Source organism: Hyperoodon ampullatus, assembly GCF_949752795.1.
Source record: "Hyperoodon ampullatus genome assembly, chromosome: 10".
Lineage (NCBI taxonomy): Eukaryota > Metazoa > Chordata > Mammalia > Artiodactyla > Ziphiidae > Hyperoodon > Hyperoodon ampullatus.
The window spans coordinates 38999372-39024916 of NC_136923.1; the positions used below are offsets into that span (position 1 = coordinate 38999372).

A 25545-nucleotide genomic window follows, 5' to 3' on the forward strand; every position below is an offset into this window, starting at 1 on the left:
TGGGAACTTTGCACTGCTCTCACAGCACGCCCGTCGGCCATGGCTGGAACAGCAGTCCTATGGTCAGGGTAGAGCAGGGCAGGACATGGCACACTCATCCCTGGGCTTGGGGTTGGAGTAGAACCTGACAGGCCAGTGGGGGATGCCTGGGCCCTTGGGCTTCAGCCTCAGGTCCTCAGGGAGTAAGAGTCATTTAGCACTGCTGGCAGGATCTCTCAAATACGGTCCTCCATGAGAGATCTGAGCCAAGGTACAGCCTGTCAAAACTTTAAGAAATTGGTCCATGGGTTCAGATGCAAGATGAAGGCTGCAGTCACCTGGCTAGGTATGCTGGTGACAGGTATAGCTGTGGAAGAGGCTTAAAGTGGGAGAGAGAGCCGCCAGCTTCTCTGAGGATCTGATCAGAGGATGGACACTAAATCCATGTTTATAGGAAAGCCCATGCCAGTGCAGACAGCAGATGCTGTGGTCCAGAGCTGTCTTCATGGGAGCCTTGAGCAGCTGAATACGTCAACTATCAGCACCAAGTAGGGCTGGGACCGATTCAAGTGCCCTTCCTGGTGTGGGGAAGTCAGAGGTTCAAGATGGCTGATGGAGGCCTGGCTCTCCTGCCAGGGCTCAGCTGTGGCTTCCCCAGGGAAGAGGCTTACACTCACCTGCCCCTTGATGAGCTGGCTATACGTGATTAAGAGCTTCCCAGATTTCATGATGTGTGGCCTCACCTGTGTGAGGTGACCATTCACAAAATATGACCATTCACAAAAGCCATGGAGGTCTAGCTTTAAGAACAAGTTGCCCCTCCCTGACTAAACGCCAAACAGGGAGCCCAAGTACTCAGTTCAGCTAGATGGGCAGCATGGGTACCCCATCACCACATCTGGTCCCGGGAACAGCCTCAGACTCAGGCACACTTCCTGCTCTTGTCAAGCATGGTGTTGCTGGCCAAATGATGACAAGGACTTGATGACACCACTCAGAATGGAAAACCCCGCAACGTCCCTGACCACCTCCTCAGCAGCTGAGATGACAGTGGAGAAGTAGAGTTCTTCGGGGGAGAGAGATGGCCTCTCAGCTCCTCCACCTCAGCAAAGAGGTCGCCTGTATCGTGGCCAAAAGCAGGAAGGCTCTTCCTCACAGAGCAGTAACATGCCTACCCTCCGCAGGTCTAGGATATAGTCTGTGAAAAGTGAAGAAGCCCAAGTGCTTGCACTCACTTAGGCCTATACAAAGTAAGGAAGTGGAAAAGCCGACTCAGTTATGATCGAGTTTTCATGAAGAATTTTCACACACTTCCTTCATCACCCCAAGAATAAAGAGACACAGACACACATTTTTCAAGGTATTTCTTTTGTAAAGGAGCCAGATTTGGCAACTAGACTGAAAATCTTCCAAAATTCTGTACAAATGTGTAATATACAAATATACACAAGGCTTTTGCCGAGAAAAGACAGCACAACAAATGACAGAGGTGGCTTTGGTGTTACATACCACCCTAGGGCATCTCAACACCCCCTAGGAATGCAAGGGGCTGATGGATCACAACATAGGCTACACGTGTAAAACACACTACAATTACACTATGTACACTGAAGTATAAAAGACCCACTGTCCCCTTGGCCAGCTCACAAGCCCTCTGGCAGGAAGGCAGGTCATTCACCAGATAACCCATACTAGGGGAACTCCTTTAAGTGGGAGAACCTTGCAGAATGAAGTGGTTTGCCCTAAAAACTATTAACAGCACAAGGCATGCCCTTAAACAGAAAGGTGGTCAGAGTGAATTCATGAGATGGAGCACTCCTTGTGCTCTCTGGAGCTCCTTGTCATCTCCCTCTCTCTCTCTCTTTCTCTTTCTCTCTCTCTCTCTCTCTCTCTCTCTCTCTCTCTCGCTCTCTCTCTCTCTCGCTCGCTCTCTCTCTCTCATCCTCTCTGAGTCTCACTCCATCTCAGTGAACCGGGCAAACATGGCCTTCCGGACAGCATCTTTGTAGGAATCTGCACCAGACAGTCCGTATGCGCTGCCTTTGGCTCCTAGGCCAGCTCCTTTTAGCCGGACTTGAGCCTGGGGGGGATAAAACTGCTGTCAGCAGCTGGCAGGTAGGGTGTGGACGGCCCCCTCTCTCCCTTATCTAACCCACTCCCTACTGAGCTGGACCACCCTCTGGAAGACAGGAGAGGAAGTTTTAAATGAAGACATGGATTTCTATATTGGAGACCTGGAGTAGGTTTAAGGACTGAAGGGATCAAATAGGTAAGAGAGACAGGCAGATAGAACCCCACCCTCCCCTACTCCTATGCCTGTTCAGCAAGCATTGTAAGGGCCCCAAAGCACAAAGCATTGCACTGAAGCCCAGAGAAGGTCTGGTAATTTTGGGCACAGATCACAGCAGGACAGCTTGAAGTCAGCAGAACTCGCTTGCACAAATCAACAGTAAGAGTCTGACCTAAGCTATGTTGCCGGGTCAGAGAGGGAGCAATCACTGGCGGTGCTTTTGTCTAGAAGGCCAGTGGTTGAGGGCCTCTGCTCCTGAGCTCTGAGTAAAGGATTTCTTATCATGGATGGAAATCCTACTAAATTATAATTTGTTTTATACATAAGCAAAATCACTTAGAAATTAAAGCACAGTACCTTTCTAAAAATCCAATCTAATCTACACGGGTCTGAATTGGTATTAAGTTAGGGTTTGTTTATAACAAAGGACATAGAAAGACACAGCCCTTAGGAGAAGGTAGGTTTTACCGAAAGATGCCAAAAGACCAGAAAAATCAAGTAGGGTGCCACATCCATTCCTTCCAACTGACATCTTAAAAGGAGCGTGAAATATGGGAGGGCTGCAGAGAAGACAACTCCCACTGGGTCCTAGGTCCTCTGGGTGCTTCAATCTCATCTCTGGGATAAGCCTGCAAGCCACTGCTTACCTCAATGGGGGCTGTGATGCCTTGACACTTTCTTCCCAAACCCGAGCCTTCCCGCCAACCCATGGCCTGCAGCATCTTGTTGCCAATGTTACTGTGGTCAATGCCATCTTTGGTGGGCTGCTCGTAATTCCTGCCAGTGGCAAACACACAGTTACTTAAAAAGCCAGAGCCCCGGCTCACAAAGTGGAAAATGTGCACAACACATACACAGTGCCAGCATCAAACTGCTTCTTGCGCTTAGGTTCTGGAGGTTCTGGAATGCCATACTTCTCCCGTCTTTCTGCAGCTCGATCCCGGTATTTCATCTATGTGGGAAAACAAACATGGTTAGAGATATTCAGACTTCAATCTGTAGCAGTCTCATGCACCCACACTTCAAGATTATCACCTCAAGTGCTTTCTTCTTCTGGAGCTTGGCCTTTTAGAGTGCTCTCAAATACCACATGCCCTGTCTCCCTCGCTGCACTCAGTCATATCCAAAACGGCAGGTTTGTAGAGATGAACTGTGTATGGAACCTGGGGTAGAACTATGTTTCCAACAACCAGTTTTATTTAACGAGTCACCTCTTGTCAAGCTCTTCAACCAGCCTGCTGGGCGTGGGCACAGCTTGCCAAGGTCCTCGAGGGAGAGGAGGGCAGAGCTGCTGTACCCCCTCAGCATTTGGACAGGCCCACCTCCAGGGAGACAGAGCCAAGGAGACTTCCAGAGACCTGTTCTACAGTCCCTGGGGAGACGGCACCATAAACAGTGGAAAAAAACAGGAAAGCAAACGCCCTAACTACAGATACTATCTTGGGGTGAGAAATTTCAAGTAACTTGCTCACTGGTTCATCTCTAACCCATAGGCCTCTATTTGTATTTAAAACCCTGCCCAGCTGGCTCTCAACCTGCCTCGTCAACTACCAAATGACTGCCCATTAGTGGCCCCACAAGCTTCTCCTGCCCACTGCTTCCTTCCACATCACCTGCAATCATCTTGTGTCCTGCTGTTCCCTGGGCCTCATTTTAAGCTCCTCTCATTGTTCACAAAGGCTTCCCTGGCCAGGCCAAATGAGCTCACTCTCCCCTTGCTAAAATCCAGCATATTCACCAACTTGTGAGCAGCCTTGAGCACCCTCATTAAGGGTCAGTACAGGGCTCACAAAGCACAGAGTTGGGTCCAGTCTACATGAGCCACAATGGCCAGGTGACAGGTATGTGGCAAATCCTACCCTGCCCCTGGGACCTGAAACAAGTGCTACAAATAAAAGCCAAAGGCAGTTACCCCAAGACACTCTAGCAGCACAATGACCCCCATTCACCTCTCTCTCCCTCAGCTCCAAGGCTTCCAGCTCCTGCTCGCTCAGCCTGGATCGTCGGTAGATGTCCATGTTTTGCTATACAAGAGATTTTACAGACAGTAAGAATTCACACCTACCTAATTTGAGATATCACAATATTATCAGTTATCTATTATATTCTTTTTTTTTTTGCGGTACGTGGGCCTCTCCCGTTGTGGAGCACAGGCTCCAGACGCGCAGGCTCAGTAGCCATGGCTCACGGGCCCAGCCGCTCCGCGGCATGTGGGATCTTCCCGGACCAGGGCACGAACCTGTGTCCCCTGCATCGGCAGGTGGACTCTCAACCACCGCGCCACCAGGGAAGCCCCAGTATCTATTATATTCTAAGAGTCAAAGCCCAACTCACTACACTACAGCATGAAAGCCAGAGTCCGGTGCATACGGAGCTGCCACAGTCCTTTCCACTCTATAATCTAGAACATACTATAATCAGGAGCAGCCTTCTAAAAGGCAATCATTTCATACAGGTATTTACTGAAACTTCACTACCGTCAGGGCACTCACAGCATCTTGCTGCCTCCCCTCCCTGCCTCAGATCAGCTCAGAGAAGCATGGCCACCTTGTGTAGGTCTGAGAGCTGCTGGTGCCTGACCAGGGCGTCTCTGTTTGGGAACTGGCGCCGGCAGAGCAGGCAGGCCATCTTCTTCCAGTCGGCCAGCTTTTCTTCTTCACTCTCAAGTCTCTCCACCAGCTCCTCTTCATTGTCACTGTCACCACTGTAAGCAGCAACCAGACCCCTCTAGGGACAAAAGGAGGGTGGGTCATTGGAAATGTACAACAGGAAGATAGCAATAGCTAAAAGTAACGCCTAATCCAAGCTGTGACAGTACGCCCGTTACCCGTACTGAGTGGAGCAGCCAGGTCCTCCAGTGCTGGGCTCGAGAGCCTCCTGGCACCAACCCTCTTGGGGCCCCAAGAAGAGTTCCTGGATGGCTGTTCTCAAACTACTGACCATGTTTGAAAACCCCAAATACAACAGATCAGAGTAACGGCCCACCCACATTAGTATCTACCAATAAAATGTTTTTTTCTTGCCTTAATTTTCTCTTTCCAGTCTGTTAAAACTCTCTGTTTACAAATGCAATAAAACTCAATTAACTGAGCTCAGGAATTTGGGCTTCATTCCCTGCTCCATCTCTCCAGCTCTCACACAGGGAAAGCAAAGCCCTGAACATGGATTCTATGTGCAGAAGCTGCTCCAAATACCCACTGACAGGGACCAATTAAGTAGAAATCACATTAGCCAAGATGGAGCCGAGTTTCAAAGTGAGACACAAAGCACAGATATGGTCTTTAAACTCTGGTGGTACTTCCTTACTTTGAGGGGATTCTCCTCGTCTCCATTTCGCACCAATTCGGGGATGAGCTGCTGCCTTTCTGCTAAGGCTCCCTGGGAAACAGAGAACAAGTCATAAGCCTCAAATTTTACCTAAGTTCCCCTCATGAAGTAAGGCCATTCCTGCTACTGTTACCTTCTTCTCAAAGAGAGCAAAGCCAGCATCTGCTGCAGCAGATTCTCTCCTTTCTTCTTCCCTCAAAGAATTGACAGGTTGAAAGCTGTTTTTAAAATTTTCTTTCTGCTTGTTTAAACTCTTAGCCCAGCGTTCCATGTCTTTGGCAATCTAAAGTCAAACAACAATCACAAAAAATACACTTAGGTAGAGGAACTTAGAAAACAGTCTCCTATGCCATGAAAACAAGTCATTATTGTAACAAACTGTAACAAAACCCCTTTTGCCCTTACCTTTATGAGATACTATATACAACCAAAGTCATTAAAGGTCTCAAAAGTCAATGTATTTTAAATTCCCTAAATAGTTTTTATGGATGGGCTCTATCAGCTTCCCGTTGAAGTTACCTGTATAAACGACTTTTCCTCCCTGGACTGAAGCTGGGACTCATGCAGGCTCCTGCACTATGCAGGCTGATTAATGACTCTTTTCTTCTTGCTGCTCCATCAGAGGGAACTCTTCAGTGAATTCTTCTAACCGCGGAAAGGCACAGGAAGCCCCATACAGCCTTATACAAGCTAAATCTCAGGGACTTCCCTGGTGGTCCAGTGGCTAAGACTCTGTGCTCCCAATGCAGGGGGCTCGGGTTCTATCCCTGGTCAGGGAACTAGATCCCTCATATGCCGCAACTAAAGACCCTGCATGCGGCAATGAAGATCCCGTGTACCGCAACTAAGACACGAGACAGCCAAATAAATAAATATTAAAAAAAAAAAAAAAAGTCTTTGAGTCTTTCAGGATTTTTTTCCCCTAAGTACATAGGCAACTGACAGACAACATATGGTAACACTAAAAAATTGCAAAATGCTCTACAAACTTGATATAAATAAGATGTGTGGCCCCATTTTAAAGAATCCAAATAAAGCAGATATAAATGCCTCGCCCCCTGCTCCCCCCCCAAAAAACATAAAAATTAAGCCCAATATCCCAGAGAGAAAGATGGGTCTGCTGGCTGGGTCATGATCTTACCTGCTGTGCTGTTTTGCTCTTGGGTTTCTCCTTCTTTTCCTTCCCCTCTTTTGCAGGAGGTAGGCCCGTCTGCTGGTGGGAGTTAGACTCTGCAGCCAGCACGTAAGTCTCCTTCTCTCCATCCCAGTACAGGTACTGCTGGGTTAAGGAATTGTAGTAGTACTGGGGAAAAAAATACCATTAATGCAGATTTCTGCTGTGTTGAACCATTAACTTAAAGGAGTATTTTGTCAAAAACCCGCATCAAAGTTGTTTTGTCAAAAAACCTAAATATAAAAACAAAGCATGTTGCAGACTAGTAATATTTTCCGCGTAGAGAAGAGGTGCTGTACACCTTGGTGTAGGTGAGGATGATGAACCAGCCAAGAGGTGTGAAACCTCTTGGGCAAAAGTAGAGTGTAGTTTCTTTTTAAGAGTCTAGTTCCCATTAATTTAATCCCTGGGCCTGGAGGGCACCCAAAGAGAAACGCATCTGACTCCTTTCCATAGACAGACCATTTACACAAACCAAGTGGCCAGAACAGGTGGTTCAGGAGGAGCTTTTTCTCATACGTCCTCCATGACAACCACTTAACATCTCATTGTTGGGTTCAACCATACAGAACCCTGCCTGTGGACACCCAGGCAACCAAACAGGTTTGTAAGAGGCTAGCTCAGGAGCCTGGAAGGAGGTGACATGTGAAGGAACTTGATCTGAAATTTGTGGGGAGAACCACAACAGAGAATAGGTAGCAGTTCTCTCTCCTCTTCTCTATTCTTCAATCACTCACTCTACCTGCTCAACAGGGACCCAGGAGAGACTGCCTGTTTTATCTCTTCCAGGGAAGGTGGTGCGGGTCAGACACAGGAGCCACAACCTCTATGGCCATCAAGAAGAATGGCCTGGGAAAGGTTAGACTTCACAAGCAAGAGCAGTGGAAGAACCATGCACAGGCTCAGCCTGCTTGGCACGTCCCACACAGCTTCACACCTGACTCTCAGAAACCACAAGCTCTCAATGCCAAGTTCCTGTTAAAAGCACTTATTTTTACTGTTCTATATATACATACAGCTCCTGGTCATAAATAGCTGTTTATTTTTGGAGTGTTAATGTTGCTTTTCCTCTTTAAAAGTTATACACACCACCAAAAATAAAATATCACTCCACACACCTGCTAATTTCTACTCTCAAAAATACAAAGGGTTGCTAAGTAAAAGAAGCCAGACACAAAAGGTCACATATCTGATTCCATTTACACAAAATGTCTAGAATAGGCAAATCCATAGAGACAGAAAGCAGACAGCAGTTGCTGGGGTGGGACAGGATTAGGAAGTGACTGCTTAATATATAGGGCATAGGGTCTCTTTTCAGGTTGATGAAAAGGTTCTATAATTAGATAGTGATGATGGTTGCACAACACTGTGAATATACCACTGAACTGAACACTCTAAATGGTTAAAATGGTGAATTTTATGTTAGTGAATTTTATCTCAATTAAAAAAAAGAATATATAGTAAGAAAAAAATCACAATTAAAATTTCTATCTAGGTCTTTACATGAAGGTTAACAGTCACCTATAAATTTTAACTTGACAAAATAATCCATGGTTTAGGATTAAGAATAGTGGCTACGGGTGGTGTTACTGACCAAACAGCAACAGGCACCAGAGAATGTCCAGCGTGCTAGGAATGCTCTCGTTCTTATCTCAGTGCTGGTATATGTATGAACGCATATACATGTAAACATTCAAAGAACTGCAAGAACTGCACGTCAGTTTCATGCATTTTTCCATATGTACATTATACCTCAAAACATGTATTTTAACCCTTAAATTACCTGCGAGTTGGGGTCATAGTACAGCCCTGTTGTCGGATCATAGTAATATCCTGAAGATTCATCATACTGGTAAGTGGACGTGTCAGGCACTGCTGCAAAAAACAAAATCCAGCATATAGTCATTCCAGGTAAGAAACTGGCTTTACTTCAAATTCTAAGCCACTGAGATGCAGCAGGCCTTAATGGTCTTCTCTCACATCCCCAAGTGTCCCTCTGACACCCACAAAGGGAGAGGAACTCTTATTAAACAAAGACAACAACTAGGACCTTCCAACTATCAACAGCCCCATGAGGTTTGGCTTACCATATTTGGTACCAGGAACTACACCAGTGGGGGAAGCGGCTGGGGCCTGTGTACTTGTGCTAGTGCTAGGCTGTGCTTCCTCAGTCTGGAAAGAACAGCAGCTTCAATATAATTTCAACTGTAAAGTCTCTCAGAACTAAATCACTGCAATCATCCAGCAGGAAGGGCCCCCTGACAGACCCACTGTAGCAATGATCTAAGGCAATCCTTGAGCAAAACACATGTTGACAACTTTCTTCCTAAAGGTCAAGTCGAAGCATGCATAATATAAATACACCCTGTTTGGAATCTTGCACTTAAAATACATACACAAAATTATTTTATTATCTAATAATATTTGACAGAGAAGTGAGACTGGAATGTGTATTATTCAATCCTAGCTCATACAGCAGGAAAAGACAATACTAGTATGGCAACACAAAGCTTCCCCAACAGTCACCAGTTCTGTATCTAAAATGACAGGATTACCGGAGAGCCGGGTGGATTGGAGGTCTGATTATATAGCTGGGGACTCTGAGATACTACAGCCGCTGAGGTGGTGGTCACCGCTGTGCCTGATAATAAACACAGGAGTTAGAAGAGCCAACGCACTGAACTCTAAGCCAAACATCCTTATCTGTAATGCCCAACCTAACATCTTTGTATATGTCAGTTCTTAACAACCTAATTCCCAATAAGTACTCTTGAACCTACGATATTTTCATTTTTATAATCCTACTAGAATGTGACACACAAAGTCAAACATTCTGTATGATGGCTAAGAAGAAGGAAGAGAAGAAAGTCTCCATATCTGCTCTGGGGTTGAGAATAGATTTAACTGCCACACCTTTATAATTCTAGAACAAAAACTGAAGCATAAGCTTTTAGAGTGACCCTTCTGATTAATGTCTGGACACCAGACTGTAGGGCCACACCGTATCTGCTTACCTGAACCTACATGGTCACCCATGATTCCTAACAACACAGACAGGGAAAATATTGAATTCCAAAAATGAACACACTTCACATGGTCTCTAAGAGCTTCTTATCAGCTCCTGATGTACACAAGCAATCCCAATATTCCCCTAAGACCTTAGGCACATGGTGACAACCCTGAATGTGTCCTATCCCCAAGTTTTGCAGGAAAATGGCCCTCACAGATTTATTTGGGTCTATCTAGTGAGAACATCTAGTTCTATCTCAATTGTATTTGCTTAAACAAAAATAAAGGGAATATGAAGTTTATTACCTGATGCAGATGATGCATCAGATTCCAATCCTCCAGCCTGTTGCTGATAAAACTGTTGGTAATCCTGTGAGTACTGTAGAAGAGTCCACCATTAAAGCTGCTATTCTCAGACACACTCTGGAGACCAGAAGTTGGATGCTGGTCAAATCTACCTACCTGAGCATACTGGGCGTAGCCATCTTGGCCTGGCTGCAGGTAACTGTAGTCAACATTGCCTCCTTCGCCACTCTGAGACTACAAAATATCAAAAGAAGAGAAAACACAGACATCAAGTTTTTAAAATGTCCTTGGAGAGCTTCTAAGGCAAGCACCGCTGGAGAGGTTACTTCTGTGAATCTGGGCAACACCACCACACTACTTTGAGCAAAAAGATCCTCCATCTTACCTGGGTGGAAGACCACTGAGCGGCAGCAATGGCTGTACTAGCCACGGAGAAAGCACTGACCCGGTTACCATCTGGGAGGACCAAGTCTCTGAAACCACAATGATCCAATCATGTGATTCTATCTCAGTATGCCTCCAATCACTAACGCCACACTACCCAGAAAACAGCAATTCACTCCAGCCTTTGTTGGAAGGTCTCTAATGACAGCAAGGCCACATTTCAGATGAGGAAGGGTTCCCATGGGCAAAGCCCTAAGTGGGCAAGTGTCCCTGTAGTATTTCTATTCTCCTTTGTACCCTTCCATCTAATAAGGTGTCTGCTGGATGAGCAATGATACCAGAAAGGGGAAATTTATGTTGCTAGAATGAAGCTCTATATACATGAAGCTGCATGTTGTTCTGGAAGTAAAGAATTATATCCAGATGGGTTTGCACCATCCTGAAGCAGTTTGCATAGCACTTATTCTCAACCCATCTGCCATGTCTCTCTTTGTCTTGCTCTGAAGTTTTCTGGCAACTGGTTATTGAGACAGGAGGGAATAAGCTCTAAGAAGACAACTGTATCCTTCCCAGCCAACCAGGAAGGATAGTGTCTCAATGTAGAGAACATGGGCTTTGAGTGCAGTTAGCAAAGCATCCCTGGACAAGCACGCAGATGCAGCGGTTTGAAGTAAGGACAATGAAGCCACTCACTTTCTGGCACTTTTTGCAAAATCAACCCCAATAGTTTTGCCATCAATTTTCAAAGGAGGATGGAGACTCTGTAGTATCTGAAGCAGCTGAGAAGCATCCTGAAGGAGAATGTGAAGAAAAACAATTCTGTCACGTAATTGAAAATCTCTACTACCTAGCCCAGTCAAAGAAATATTAAAAAAAGAATAGCAATTCATTCTTATTTGTGGATATGAAATCATGAGAAAAAAATTAGCCCTCTTTCCTCCAGGACATGAAGGTATCCAGTATTATTAAAAGAGTAAATGCTAAAACAGTCTAAAACAAAGCATTATGGAAGGACGAAACTATGGCTCAACCTTCAGTTATCTACAGGTATATATGGTATTTTTACCACTTACTGAAGTCATCAGCCTGTAATTTAGCACTGTAATAACTGTCATTTCTTAAGTCTTGAACTTTGGGCTCCAGGAGCCTTACACACAGTATCACAATTGGATGAACCACATCTGCCTCTTAAATCTCAGTTTCTTTTAAAAGGAAAGATTCAATGAACATCTCACCATTGCAGAAGACAGCTGCACAAACGCGAAGCCTCTGTTCTGCTGGGTCTGTTTGTCTTTTATGAGGCGAATGTTATTGACAGCTAAGGATGCGTAGGGAGACAGCGCTGTCATGATGGAATCCACCACAGTGTGTGGAGCTATGTTTCGAAGTATGATTGCTGCAGGTGAATGAGACAAATGACAGATACATGCATTCCCACCATCAGTGCTTTTCAAGGCAGGTTCAAGTACAAACAAACAAATCCATTTTGGGAGGTTTCTAGCATATTTGACCCTTGAATGCAGGGGGATTGGGGGTGCTGACCCCACCCCCATCCCAGCCACGCAGTCAAAAATCTGTAGATAACTTTATAGTCAGCCCTATGTACTGGTAGTTCCACATCCCCAGATTCAACCAGAGGATAGTGTACTACTATAGCATTCATTGAAAAAGCCCACATTGTTCAAACCCATGTTGTTCAAGGGTCAACTGCATATCTTTCAGACTTTGACATGGAGAAGATTCTAAAAACCAATCTTCTATGAGGCAACCTGAAGCTACTGCTCCTCATTAAAAAACGGCAGGATGGGACTTCCCTGGTGGCGCAGTGGTTAAGAATCCGCCTGCCAAGGCAGGGGACACGGGTCGAGCCCTGGTCTGGGAAGATCCCACATGCCGCGGAGCAATTAAGCCCGTGCACCACAACTACTGAGCCTCCGCTCTAGAGCCCGCGAGCCGCAAATGCTGAGCCTGCGTGCCAAAACTACTGAAGCCTGCACGCCTAGAGCCTGTGTTCTGCAGCAAGAGAGGCCACCGCAATAAGAAGCCTGCGCACTGCAACTAGAGAAAGCCCGTGCGCAGCAACGAAGACCCAGCGCCAGCCAAAAACAAATAAATAAAATAAATGCAAAATAAATAAATAAATAAATAAAATAAAAAAGGGTAGGAGAACAAAAACATCAAATGGAGGTCAATTTCCAACATAAAGGCCAAAAGATTACATTTGAACTTACTATCACAGTAGTAATCCACAGACTGAACTGATTCTGTGGTTCCAGGGGGCACTTCCTGTTCAGAGTCTACAAGAAAGGAAAGGAAGAGGAAGAATCAGTAACTGAAGACAAACAAACAACAAACCAATATAAAATATACATTGAAATACCAAAGTTTTAATTTTAAGTAAATGTAGCAGTTATTTTTTCTTTTTTAACCATTTGTGGCTATAGTAAAACCTCATTAATTTTGACATGAATTTTAAATGGGGAATGCAAAAATTGGGCCAGTGGAGGACTGACATTACCTCTATACTAAAGAAAAGCAGATGCAGAATGTAAACAAGGCGAGCAGACTTAATTTTGGAACATAAAAGAACTATTTGTACTCTCACAATCATCAGCAGGATCTACCTAACCTAAGGTAAGAAGGTTTAAGGAAAATATATAGGTTACTTGTTTAAATGCCCTACAACCTGTACTTCTCCTTAGGTTCACAGACAATCCAATTAGTCAGGGTTTAATACATATTCCCAAACAGCTGAATCTGTGCTTACCAAACTTGTCTGCTCCACATCGGAAGCATTTTAGTCTTTTCCTGAAATTGTTAAGGCAGCACTGGAAAAAAAAAGTTTTATCTTGGTTATTTCTCACAGTAGGCCGGGCTTACTAGTAACAATGTGGGTAAGAGCAAGAGGGCCATGGGCAAGTCCCAGTGAGGAACAACAACAAAAAAAAAGCAGAAAGTGATACCATGTATCCAAGATAAAGGGATATTAACCTAAAAATTTAGAATGCTTTTACTATGTGACTTCTCCCAAGAAAAACAAATTTTGATGTATTCTGAAGTAGAATTCCATTTTTATCAAGCTGGGGAAAAGTTTTAGTTCACCCCAAAATCTTACAGCAAGCCACTGGCAAAGTTCTCCCTTATAACAGAAGAGCACCATAAGGACTTCCCTGGCGGCGCAATGGTTAAGAAACCGCCTGCCAATGCAGGGGACATGGGTTTGAGCCCTGGTCCGGGAAGATCCCACATGTCACGGAGCAACTAAGCCCGTGTGCCACAACTACTGAGCCTGCGCTGTAGAGCTCGCGAGCTACAACTACTGAAGCCCATGTGTCTAGAGCCCATGCTCTGTAACAAGAGAAGGCACCACGACGAGAAGCCCGCGCACTGCAATGAAGAGCAGCCCCCATGCACAGCAACAAAGACCCAATGCAGCCAAATAATAATAGAAAAAAAAAAAAAAAAGAGAAAAATTGCCAAAAGTTGAGAGCTCTAGAATTCAAGAAACCATAAAGTGAAATAAACTTAAAATCTTAATTGAAACACTGGGCTTAGAACCAGGATCTTAAACAAAATCTCTCATGTTTGAGGGATTCTGTCCTCTAATACCTACTCAGGAGGACCCAAGAAAGAAAGTACGAAGATCACCTTATGATAAAAGCTGGTGATTGTGTACTTACTCGTTTCCTTGTTTGGACAGTCAAACAAACAAATAGAAAACAACAAAACCCCAAAAGAGTTTTGTCTATTTGGGAAGAACGCATGCTTACCTTGTTACAAAGCCAATCTTCAAACTTAGGTCTGGGATTGCTATAATGCATTGCAATATGCTTTCCTTGAATCACCAGCTTTTTCTGTAAAAAAAGAAGTAATTAGTTATTCCCATTGTGAGGAACATGTGTCCATTTTCCCAGGGCAGAGCACACTTCGGAAAAATCAGTGCTCTGGAATTAAATGGACAACATACGGGGAGGACCAACCACCGCCACCTATACTCTGCCCATCCAATCCTTCAGATAGGCAGTAAGAGAATGGGATGCGGAGTAAAGGTAAACGGAGTCAGGGAGTGCTGAGAAAGCTGCCACACACTAAACGCTGACATGCACCAGGCCGTGTCTCCAGCAGAGACAGAAGTCCTAACATTCATCATTGACAGGCTGCCTGAGAGTGACAGTCTATTTCAAAAAGCAGAAGACACAACTCTCCCAGTTCTGAGGTTGTCTCCTACTTTAGCCCTTAGCATGGTGTCCTTGGGCTTCGCTTCACTTTTTCCCCAGTCCCCCATCCTTACGCAAAGTGAAAGCCTTTACATTTCCCCTTCCCTCAAATTCCTGCTTCAGGATGTGTCCTCTGGGGGACGATGGGAGGGGAACTCATTTTTAAAGGGAATCTGGTTACAATTTTCTCAGGAGGAACTAGTCTGAATGCCATCGACTCTAAAACAGCTAAATGAGATTTCTTCCTGCCAAGTGCAACCACGTGATGTCCTGACATGTGTTTTTCACTGAAATAGATGGTACTCTCCTTCAAGATGAGTAACCAGGAGGCCAATGAAGTTTCTTCAGGGGGTTAGGAAAAGATTGTAAATGTTCATATACCACCTCATCCTTCAAGTCAACCATGTGACTAAAAAGGACTTAATTTTCAAAGGTCAAAACTCCAAGCTGAATCTGTCTACCAAGAGTATACCCAGCACCTGCCCCCAAAGAGCCTTCATTTAACAGGCACATATTTTCTTTTTCTTTTTTTGGGGGGGAGGGGAAGGGAGCAGGATGTTCTGACACTGTCAGAACAGATTTAAGTAGGAGGTTAGATATCCAAATTTTTTTTAAAGGAGTCTAACCCCTCTAAACATACATACTGTTGAGTAATTTGGTTCTTGCAAATCCTGGAAGAGTTAAGACATGCTGTGAATGTTGTCTCTGCAATATCTAAAGACAAGATTGCATGTCTGGCCAAGAGGGAAAGAGCTGAAGGCCATCCACTCACTGTGTTGTAAAGAAGCAAAAATAAAGAAGCTGGGAGATATGTCAACAGACCATCCCACTAGGAGGGATGTGTGCTGGGGGAGACTCCAAACTATCACTGAGTCCCTAATCCTACTGGCCTTTTATTTCTGGAGTGAATTTGAACTGTAATGAAATATTACACATTAACATAGCTTTGTATACATTAAAATTGTGGAGATTTTTAAGTGTCTTACAGGTTTTAATTTCCTAGGAGTTTTAAACTCCCAAGCAAGTCATTCTGATACATCTACCATATTAAAAGATGCTGTCATGTAAAGAAAGCAGATTCACATGAAGCTTGTGTATGTCCTGAATTTTATTAGGATGGTGTCCATGGTATGAAATGAATGAAGATCTACCATTATAAGATCAGGCTGTCACCTCTGGGTTAAGGAAATGAGAGGCTTAAAAATCTAACAAGTCAATCAAAATGATACCCTCATTAGTGAGTCTTGTTATAAATGATAATAAATCATCAAAGAATATAACTCGTATTTATGAGTGACAAATCATAAAATGCTGCAGAGAAACAACATAATGAGTTAAGCAGACTTCCCAGAATGCACTGGTTAAGGCATTCAATACTGTGCTTTGGAGTTCTGGCAAAAAACGTTATTTAAGTGCCAAGCACTGAACATTATCTTGACAAACTGTAGAACACTTCAGTTAATGCTTCTTAAAGAATCATCAATGATTTGCTTTGAACAGACTATAAAAGGCATTCTCAGGGAGATTAGAATGTTAATGCCACTCTTAACTAGATCAGACAGCAGCAGGACACCAGCTCCCAGGCTAATCTCATCAGACTTATTGTTCAGAAATTCCACTAGGTCCTTATATAGTCCTTGAAGACCCATGTGAGCAGTTACGCCTCCAGGAGGCTTGCAGTCTCCAAGCGAAATAAAAAATTACTTACAAAATGCCTGTAGCAGACTTCAATTATATTCTCTTCACTGTCAAATCGAGAGTTGGATAATCTAAGATTACTCTCAATGGACATAATAGGAATATAATCAGGTAAGGAAAAGGGGAATATTAAAGATGTCTTGATTAACTACCAGACAAATATTCAGTGGTTAACAAGGCCCTGCCAGGTAGCCATGTTTAAAGGCAGAGCAAATTCTGCAATGTAGTGCTTGGTACTGTATTTATTCTAGTAACAGCAATTTTAATATATACAAAGCTTTTCTTTTTTTAAAGTCACTCCTTTGGAACAAACCACTCCTTCAACCTTTTTTTTTTTAAATTGTACAGACTTGTTCCATTTTCATGAATATCTAGACTTGGTGAGTGAAGCAACCTGATTGGCTTCCATCCAGCTGGTAGCATCTTGCAAGTGATAAAACTCCACGAAGGCGAAACCACGGCTTACACCTAGAGACAGCATTCAGATATAGACGGGATACTCGTGTTAGTCAGTTCCTTTATAACAGGTGAATCTCTCTCCCACTGCTTCAACACTGCGTGACAAAGCCAATTGGGAAGCAGCTTTACAAATGTGACTTGACTTGGGGATCTTCTTGATACTTTGCCATGGCAAGGAACCAAGCCGCCTGAACTAAATGCCACTCGATTTGATTCCACGCTTAAAAAGTAACCATGCAACCGACTACAAACAGTCAAACAAGGAGTTTATAAATCACTACTTACCGAAGGGAAAAAAAAGCCCCTAAAAACAAAGTTTTTAAAAAGGTCCTCAGATGCTTTCTAACATCGTTTTCAAACAGTCACATTCCTTAGCCATGGCAAACCTTTCATTCTGAATTCATGTGCTTGAAGATTGGGGATATCAGGATGTTCTTTAGGGACTGAGGTGGGAATGGGGAAGAGAACCAGAACAGCAGGAACTAAGCAAGCTCTCACCTGTTTTCCTCTTCATCAGCCTCACGTCCGCAGGCTGAGGGCCTTCAAAGGATTCCATCATTTCTCGAATCTGCACAGACAGGGTTTTACACATTTATAGTTAAAGCTTTAGCCACAAACTATTCCACACTAAAGAGAGGTCAAAGACTAGGGATTACATTAACTGCCTAATTTAGCCAAGCTTTTAACTTCTATCATCAAAACGTAATTATTCTAAAAATAGAATAAAAGAAGGAACACTTCTCATAGAAACTGATGTACTGTAACAGCTTTGAAGGCATTCTTTATATGCTGACTGGGAATTTCCTCAGGCACAATTATTTATGTTGTGATACACAGTCTTGCTCATGGTATGCTGTCCCTCAAGCCTCCCTCCTTTAGTCTAATCTTGTTGTTCTTTGTACTAAAGGACCAGAGAGAAAGATGAGATTTAATAAATGCAGAAGATATGTCACTGTCTTCTGAAGTACGCAACCAAGTATCAATGCCAAAAAATGAGGAACTCCCTTAAGATAAATATTTTTTGCACAATATCTTAAAGAAATACCTTCCTTACATTTACATTAATGGTGAAAATTAACAAAGCTCATAATGTTCTTCGGCTCCTAGTAAATCAAAGTAAACATTAATTTGGCCTGAAGAAAGACTTCTGGCTGGTAGGTTTGTTATTGATGTCAGATCAAACCCTTACTGCAAAAGGCAAAATACATTAATAAATACATTAGTCTCTTTATCAATCATACCAGGCAGCGATACTACCAGGGAGAAAACCAGGGCCAAATTTGTGAAACAGAGATTCTTAGTGGCCTCCACTTTCCATAATTACGTGTAAAGGCTGCAGGATTATATATAGTCAATCCTCATTATTTGGGGATTCTGCACTTGTGGATTTGCCTACGCATTAAAATTCGTTAACTCCAAATCAATACTTGTAGTGCTTTCATGGCCATTTGCAGACGTGTGCAGAGTAGTAAAAAATTTGAGTCACCTGATGTATGTGTTCCCGGCAGAGGTGATGCTCTGCCTTGTTTCAGCTTTCATACTGTAAACAAGTGTCCTACTCATAATCTGTTTAGTGCCAAGTTTTTCACATTTTTGTACTTTTTGTTGGTGATTTCACTGTATAAAATGGCTCTCCAAGTGCAGTGCTGAAGTGCTGTCTAGTGTTCCTAATGCAAGAAGGAAGGCTGTGATGTCCCTTACAGGGAAAATATATTAGAAAAGCTTCATTCAGACATAAGTTACAGTGCTATTGGCTGTGAGTTCAATGCTAATGAATCAACAGTATATATTAAATAAGGCACCTCTAAACAGAAATACACGCGAAACAAGGTCATATATTGATCTGTTAATGAAAATGTTGTGACCAGAGGCTCACAGGAACCTAACTTTGTATTTCCCCTAAAAGCATGGTTCCGTACCCCAAGTGCCTTTATAGACTGCAACTACCACAAATATAAGGAAAATCGACTATTTTTTCACAAAGAGTATGTATGAGAAGCGCTACACTGAGCCAGAGCCAACCACCTGACTCAAATTCATGCTTGGTAACACAGTAAGTAAAAAATCAGTCACCAGAGTAACTAAAAACAGTTTCTATAAAAGTAGCAATACAGTAACATACATAGTAACATAATTAACTAAAGACAGTTACTCTAAGAGTTCATATGTCAGTGGGGGACTAAAATAAAATGACAATACTGAAAGTGATAAACTGAAATTCAGGAGAAGATTAAATACTATAATTTTAAACTGTTTTAAAGATCCCAATAAGCAAATTTTCTACAAATACTGCACAAAATTTGGCAACCTCAGAAAGTCTTTGAAAACCTGCCTTCTTAAGGTAAGCACTTCTAGTTCTCTGAGAAGCCTGAAATAAATAAGCATTTCAATCTTGTTTCATTACCAGAAGGGAGTGCCCCCAGAGTCAGCTAAGGCATTGCTCTCCCCATGCCACCCACTTCTTCTGCACGCTCCCAGGGCCACAGGCCTAAAAGACTCAAGGGGACAGTATGATCAACAAGTAAACTTTCCTCAACTGACTCCTGCAAGACTTCTTGTTATCCCCTTCTCCCCTACTCCACATGCTCATGGTTGCTGCTACCTGAGCTCAGCTCTGCTGTCTTTCAACCCCCTACCATTCTAACCTACATAGCTTTTGTTACCAGGTAAAAACCTCAGTAGCTTTCTTTTATACCTAGCTGGGCTTTCAAAGACTCCATCACTGGCCCCCAAAGCACCTTCCCATCCACCTCTCTCCTGCCAGAAGCCTTTGATTTCAGTCAAATCAAGCTGATTTGGGCCAGTCCACATCTTATCCTCAGTTCTCCACCAGACCAAAACGTTTCTATCCCCCAAGAATCAGCTCCACTAAAATCTCCCTGGAGCTCTTCCTTGCCCTCGACCAGTTAACTCAGCTCCCTTAAAGAATCCTCCAGAGTTACTCCACAGAACTACTTTCAACAGGACCTCTTCCAACGCCTGTCCCTTTCTACTCTGCATTGTCTTCGTTATCTGCTGACCTTAGCTATTCATCCTTAAGCTTTTATGAGGCAGGATCCATGGTTCTGCATCACTATAGCATAGCAGTACACAGTGTAGCAAGTGTGCTGTGGATCACAAATACCCACTATTAATTCTAACATCCCATCTCACATTTGTCACTTCCAATGTTTAGAAGACCAAGGCTGTGTGAACTCAGTACTTATCTTTAGCTCTAAAATTCACTAAACATTAGTCAGAATATTACTCTGAATACTCCAAGACAATAGATACTGGCATAATGTATGTTTTATAAATGTATTTCAAAACATCACATTCATTTCACAAACAACATTGGCTGAGCAGCCTCCTGCATTCAAGGGTTGGGGATACACTTAAGAAATTCCAGCTGGTAGGTCAAGAAAGGCTTCAGGGACTTCCCTGGCGGTTCAGTGGTTAAGACTCCATAGCTATTAGAAAGAAAGGAAGGAAGGAAGGAAGGGAGAAAGAAAGAAAGGAAGGAAGGAAGGAAGGAAGAAAGAAAGAAAGAAAGGCTTCAAGGAGAAAAAAAGGGCACACTGGTAGAACAATGGACATGTCCAAAATGGCCTGCAGCAGAAGCAAGTGGTGGATGTGGCTGGAAGGAATGCGTGTGGGTCAGAGATACCACTGGAAATCAGGCAGTGCCCAGTACACCAAGGCCGTAGTTGACCAATCTGAGAAGTGGGGAGCCAGGCTTTTCTACAGGCTTTTCAAAAGTTTCAAATGGATAATATAATTTCCATTGAATCAAAGGATGGCCAAATCATAAAATGTTCTTACAGATACATCCTCACTAAGTAAGTAACCAATTCAATAAAAACGTACTGGCTACCTTCTAATAGCTATTATTGAAGGAATAAGAACTGCTCCCTGTAGTTCTTCTGAAAACTCTACATTGAGCTTCAAAGCCTAAATACAAATGATAATCTATCTGTGAACCAAGTTGAGAGAACTCCACCCTAATTACAGAAATGTATTTCATTAGATATTAGCTTGAGATATAGTAACACAAGAAAATAATGGTAGAAGCTCAAAGTTCATTGTGCCTATTGGATTGCTCATTAGAACTGTTGGTTCTCCTTACATCGCTCTCCGTGATGGTGATGGGAAGGCCGCGAAGCATGATGGTCTTGCTCTCCCTCTCATCACTGATGTCATGCCTATAGTCATGCTCGCCATAGTCACCATCTGAATGGTAGCCATCTTCGGATCGGTCACTGTTCCTTCTTTCACGTTCTCTCTGATTTACAATAAAGAAAATTGTAGTTCAAACCACACTGGGCTTATTTATACCCTTTGATCCAGTCTCTCCGCTTGTAGTAATTTATCTTTAGGCATAGAGATAATACAAGAACTCCATGATGATGTTCACTGCAGTGTCTTCTAAAACAGCATAAAACAAAAACAAAAACAAGAACAGAAACCCCCAAACCTGGCAACAATCATTTAGTTCAGGAAGAATGGTTTAACAACTCACCAAACAGTGTAACAACACACAATGAAACACTATTACCTGTTAAAATAAGATTATATGCATAAGAAAAAAAAAACAGTGCAAAATTATGTGGGCTGCACAATTACTGCTAAACAAAGCTAATGCATATGGAAAGAAATGTGAAAAAAGCTATGCTACAATGTTAAACTACAACTTTTAGAAACACCATCTGAGGCAAAGGGATGGTATATAATTATGCCCCAATTGTCTCATCTTTAAAATGAGAATAACACCTACCTTATAAGGTTGTAGTGAGACCTGAATGAGTTCATGTAAGTCAAGTGCTCAAAAGAGTGCCTGGTGCATAGTGAGCCCTAAGTAAACCCTGGCCAGTATTTCTATGACTACAGGGCTCAGTCTGTCTTTGAGGGTTATAGTCGACTCAAATTTCAGAATAATAAAGAGTTTGAATATAATACTCCTCTTGAGAAATTTCCACACTTGGTATACTTATTTCAAGAATCTTGGAGGTTCTGTGCATATAATTCATAATTCTAACAACTCTATAAACAGTTGTTGGCCACTCACCTCTGGACTGTCATAGTCTCGGTAGTCATCATATCTATCACCCCTCCGATCATCACTAGATCTTTTGTAATCTGAGTCCCTCCTCCTGCTTCTGGATTCACGCTCATCACGATCATCCCTGTCTATGATGGACCCGTATCTTCCACTGCGTTCTGTTCTACTCACTCTGCCACAGAAAATAATTTTCATTTACTCTTCAGTAAATCACATTTTGTCCCTTTAGAAAACATGGTTGAAAAAACACACAACCCACCTCTCAGTTCATAAGATATCCAACTAGTTCAGTGTATCCCTTAAAATTTATCACCGAATTCCAATTTACAAAGACAATAACTGGGAAAACAGCTATATCCTTAAGTATAAAGGTAGTTTTCAGGAATTCATATTAAATGTAAAAATATAGCTATCAAAGGTATGGGTTTAATATTTTTGAGAGAGTCAGGCTGCCCAAGTTCATCCTGCATTTTCCCAAGCCTGTGGCCTACACATCACTCCTTTCATCCCTGATTTCAGATCTTAGTGATCAATCTAGACTGGAAGAATGTAATTATAGTTGTTCCCACCAGGGACTGGTTCCAGGACCTGCTGCAGATACCAAAACCCATGGATGCTCAAGTCCCACAGTTAGCCCTCTGGTATACACAGTTCTGCATCTGCAGATTCAACCAGCCACGGATCATGTAGTACTGTATTTATTGAAGAAAATCTGCCTATAAGTGGACCTGCAAAATTCAAATCCATGTTGTTCAGGGGTCAACTGTATTAGCATTTCACTCAGTTACAAAGGAGGACATGTCCTGACTCATCCACTCTGAAGGGTATCTCACTACTGAGAAATGGACCAACAAACTGGATAACCTGTCTTTTTTCCCCATTAGGCAGTTAACCAAGTTCATTTGTTAGATATAACTAGCACCATCAGAGAACATTATTTCCTATAACATCTGATCGATTTTGACTGATTGGCTGTGTTGGGTCTTCATTGCTGTGCGCGGGTTTTCTCTAGTTGTGGTGAGCAGAGGCCACTTCTTGCTGCGGTGCGAGGGCCTTTCACTGCAGTGGCTTCTCTTGTTGCAGAGCACGGGCTCCAGGTGCATGGGCTTCAGTAGTTGTGGCTCACGGGCTCTAGAGCACAGGCTCAGCAGCTGTACACAGGCCTAGTTGCTCCGCAGCATGTGGGATCTTCCCGGACCAGGGCTTGAACCCGTGTCCCCTGCATTGGCGGGCAGACTCCTAACCGCTGCAGCACCAGGGAAACCCCTGATTTATTTTTGATTACTGAGCAGCACTGGGCTTCACAGGAAAACCTAATGACAAAAGGCTTAAACCCATTTGACCACAGATATAAACAGTTCTTTCATAAATTGTTTACCAGGTTCATAAAACTACTATGTAAGGACAAGACAAAGAGAAGGCTTATAAGCGCCTCATTTACAGTATACAAATTTCATAAAAAGAAACAAATGAAACAAGTAGTCTAGGACTATTTCGAAATGTTAAGTATGTAGATGAGAGACCCTAAAACGGTAAATGTTAATTTATTTGGAACCAGACTACTGACAAAGCATTAAAACAATGATATCATGTGACATGAATACTTCATGAGTCCCAATGCGCCATCAATTTGATCTATCACTGCGACTGGACTCAATATTAAGGAGGCAGCTGGATGAATAAATAAAGGTTGTATGTTTAAATCAAATGGTTTGAGTCGGAGAATCCACAGATGACACAGGAGTCAAATGCTCTCATCTTAATTCTTTATTAATTTTTTAGCGGTTTTTCTTTCTTCTTCTTTTTTTTAAAAAATGTAACCCATGGTCCAAAGCTTCTCAGCTCTCTAAATCTGGATCATCTTGTCATGGAGGTGACAATAACGAGAACTGGCATTCACTGATTGCTTTCTACAGCCCAGGTACTGTGCAAAGTGACAGACAGTATGATCTCCTAGCTTCTTCCAGAGGCTGTTTGTTATCCACACCAGGAACCCTCATGACTTACTATTCCACCCAGCCCTCCTTTGCCTAATTCTTTCTTACCCTTCAGGCTTCACCTTAGAGAATACTTTCTCCAGGAAGCTTTCCTGGCCGTTTCCAAGAAAACACATGTTCCTAAGTGTTCTAACAGCACCCTCAACTTCTTTTACCATAGCACAGTTCACACAGTATTTTAATTATCTCATTAAACTCTGTGCTTGTGAGAGCAGGTATCATGAAAGTGCTCACAGCAATGCCGGATACAAAACAGACACTCAAATATTTGTCTGATAAACAATTTTTAACAAATAGCTCAGTCCCCATTGAAATGCTGAGATCAAAGGCATGTAACAGTAATAACTTACCGTTTGTCTGAACCCATTGTCCTGCTGAAGATCTAGCACACTGCTCCAAAAGGTACAAATTTTGTTTTTCCTAGGAGACAAGAGATAGGTTGCTGCAAATCTGAGAGATCACGTAAGTCAACTGTTCCATAGCTGTTATACTACTGAGACTGGAATTTCATTAAACCATTAACAGTGATTATCTAAAGTTGGGGGGGTGGGGAGGGAAGTGGGGACCAACTGTCAACATTAAAATCAAGCTAACATTTTGCTAACAGTGAACATAGCAGGAAGGCGAAGCACAGTGAAAAATATTAGATTCCACATTCAATAACAAACCCATAAAAGGATACGAGCAGAAGGTTCCTTCCCTGCTCCTGCTGTAGGATTACAAAGCAAAAAGGGCACAGCTGCAATCAGCTCCCTGTGTTCTGAATCAAAGCAACTCCATTGGGATAGCTGACCATTAAAACATTAATCAAAGTGTCTGTATTAATACAAGGAGCGAAACGAAATTCAAAAATTACTTATGAAAAGCTTAAAACCTTTCAGAAGCCCGATGCTGAGTTGATGGAAAATCTACTCCATTTAAAACGCAACGGCTGATCCAAAGCTATCTCAAACAAGGGTGAACCTCCACACGACTTAATTCCTAGGTAACAATAATCGTCACAGGTTCTTGAGGTGGCCAGCCTGGCTCAGCTGCGCACCGGCGGTGATAAAACGTCACAGAGCTAGACTGCGTTCGATGCGTGCGCGGTCCGAGAAACTACTTACAGCCGTCCCTGGCGCCTGTTCTAGGCAGGCGCTCAACGAACATTTACTGAATTAACAAATGGAAGAGAACCATCCGGGAGAAACCAGGCCCTAGGCAGAATCTCTGATGCCTCCCCTCATCGCCTGGGCAGTTGCCCGGACCCACCTCCGCGGGGTGTCGCGGCCGAGATGGCGGCGCCACGGCCTGCGCGACCAACTCAGGCGTCCGGCTTTCTCTTCCTGCCTTTACACCCGCCTCCCGACCCCTAAGAGGTTCCCAGCCCGCAGATCAGCCTTCACCGAACAGCTTTCCGGAGAGGGCTGATTCAGGTCAAGCTGAGGGGCGATGGCGGCCAGAGACTGTCAGGGCGCCCCTGAGAAGTACCCGAGGGACAAACGACGGCTTCATGCTCAGCCGGGCTGGGTAGTCGGAAACACGTCCCGACAGGGGCACACTCAGAGGCCGAAAGAAGAGGGCCTCGAGCTGGGCGGGAGAACGCTCTCTGAAAGCTGACAGCGCTAGCGGCGAGGAGGGGCGCGGCTCTCCAATGCCTCCGGTAGCCCTTCGAGAGATCCGGCTGG

At 43.4% G+C, this 25545-nt stretch overlaps 1 protein-coding gene across 2 annotated transcripts; it reads right to left on the reverse strand.

Annotated features, from left to right (window-relative positions):
• Positions 1–1336: 1336 nt before the first annotated feature.
• RBM5 (RNA binding motif protein 5) lies at positions 1337–24245 on the reverse strand (the record flags this gene model as incomplete). 2 transcript variants are annotated; one of them, XM_079712715.1, is made up of 24 exons in its annotated part: positions 1337–2059; positions 2917–3046; positions 3124–3221; positions 4219–4293; positions 4817–4996; positions 5576–5647; positions 5730–5879; positions 6738–6899; positions 8554–8642; positions 8858–8942; positions 9326–9411; positions 10086–10158; positions 10242–10319; positions 10471–10558; positions 11163–11260; positions 11705–11865; positions 12701–12766; positions 13237–13297; positions 14240–14323; positions 16779–16852; positions 17342–17411; positions 20949–21104; positions 21888–22053; positions 24229–24245. In XM_079712715.1, 24 exons carry the CDS (start codon positions 24243–24245, stop codon positions 1934–1936), a joined length of 2445 nt encoding a protein of 814 aa, XP_079568841.1. In that variant the 3' UTR covers positions 1337–1933. The 2 variants fall into 2 exon arrangements, with proteins under 2 accessions (XP_079568841.1, XP_079568840.1); XM_079712714.1 differs by having other exon boundaries at positions 8554–8645.
• Positions 24246–25545: the final 1300 nt, after the last annotated feature.